General features: G+C 46.3%; 1 protein-coding gene across 1 annotated transcript in view; it reads left to right on the top strand.

The window, feature by feature from the left end:
- The window catches only part of ESR2 (estrogen receptor 2 (ER beta)), an 84177-nt gene that overhangs the window by 57298 nt on the left and 25617 nt on the right, over positions 1-1262 (top strand). Inside the window, exon 8 of the mRNA XM_008566247.1 lies at positions 696-896. Coding sequence (XP_008564469.1) covers positions 696-882 — 187 coding nt within the window. The 3' untranslated portion in view covers positions 883-896. The remainder of the gene's footprint in view (positions 1-695; positions 897-1262) is intronic.

Here is a 1262-nt window from a genome sequence, read left to right as displayed (position 1 = left end):
AGCTCTCATTCTGTAAACAAGTGTTCTTAACACGACCTATTAGTACCATGTTTTTACACTTTTGTGCTTTTTGTGGGTGATTTCACTGTTTAAAATGGCCCCCTAGAATAGTGCTGAAGTGCTGTGTAGTGTTCCTAGGCAAGGAAAGTTGTGATGTGCCTTTCAGAGAAAATATATTAGATAAGCTTCATTCAGCCATGAGCTATAGTGCTGTGGCCATGAGTTCAGTGTTAATAAACCTATACTAAATAAGGTGTATTTTAACAGAAACACGCATACCACAAGCTTATGTATTGATCAGCTAAAAATAATATTGTGACCAGAACTTGCAGAAACCTAACCCTGTATTTTCCCTGGGAGCAATGACTTAGTATTTGCTAATTCAGTGTTTGCAGTGGCTTCATAGAACATAACTACCACAAATAATGAGAATTATTTGTACTGTGTGCCAGGTGCTGTGCCAGGCCATTGGGGGCGGATGTGACATAGGTCAATAGGACTTTGTCCTCACCCTTGAGAGTAGATTACTTGAGGGACATGGATGTAGGAGCCATAGAACACTGAGCTGGGGGAAGAGCAGGGGGTGATGGGATGGGGTGGGGTGGACGAGCTCTGTGCTGGAGAGCTGGGGAAGACTTCACTGTCACCATGGCTGCCTCAAGGGAAGGAGTCTCAGCATCTTTTTGTCCCTATAGTAACAAGGGCATGGAACATCTGCTCAGCATGAAGTGCAAAAACCTGGTCCCCATGTATGACCTGCTGCTGGAGATGCTGAATGCCTACACACTTCGAGGGTACAAGTCCTCGGTTACAGGGTCCGAGTGCAGCCCAGCAGAGGACAGTAAGAGCAAAGAGGGCTCCCAGAACCCACAGTCTCAGTGATGCCCAGCTCTGAGGTGAGCAGGCCCACAGGGGAGGCCAGAGGCTAAAGCATGAACTCCAGCATGTTGTGGGCTTGGGCATCATCATCTTTCTACTGTGTCCCTTGTTTGGTTATAACAGGCTGGGTCATGTGCTGTCCTTTCCCCCACCTCCCCACGAGTCAGGGAGAGAAAGCCATAGTATTCCTTGTTACCAGGGGGCATGTTTCAATGCAGAGTTTCCATCTTGCGTGGCCTCATAGGATTTCTTATTTTCCATCTCCCTTCCACCCCTTTGGAAAACATCTTAAAGGTTTTGGAATGAATGTTGGAAATCTGACTTGGAAGGGTTGCAAATTAGAAAGGGGAGAGAATGTGACATACTTATAGGAAGTGGACTAA

This window comes from Galeopterus variegatus, unplaced genomic scaffold (assembly GCF_000696425.1).
Source record: "Galeopterus variegatus unplaced genomic scaffold, G_variegatus-3.0.2 Scaffold231, whole genome shotgun sequence".
Taxonomy (NCBI): domain Eukaryota; kingdom Metazoa; phylum Chordata; class Mammalia; order Dermoptera; family Cynocephalidae; genus Galeopterus; species Galeopterus variegatus.
This window is presented reverse-complemented; position numbering and strand designations above follow the sequence as displayed.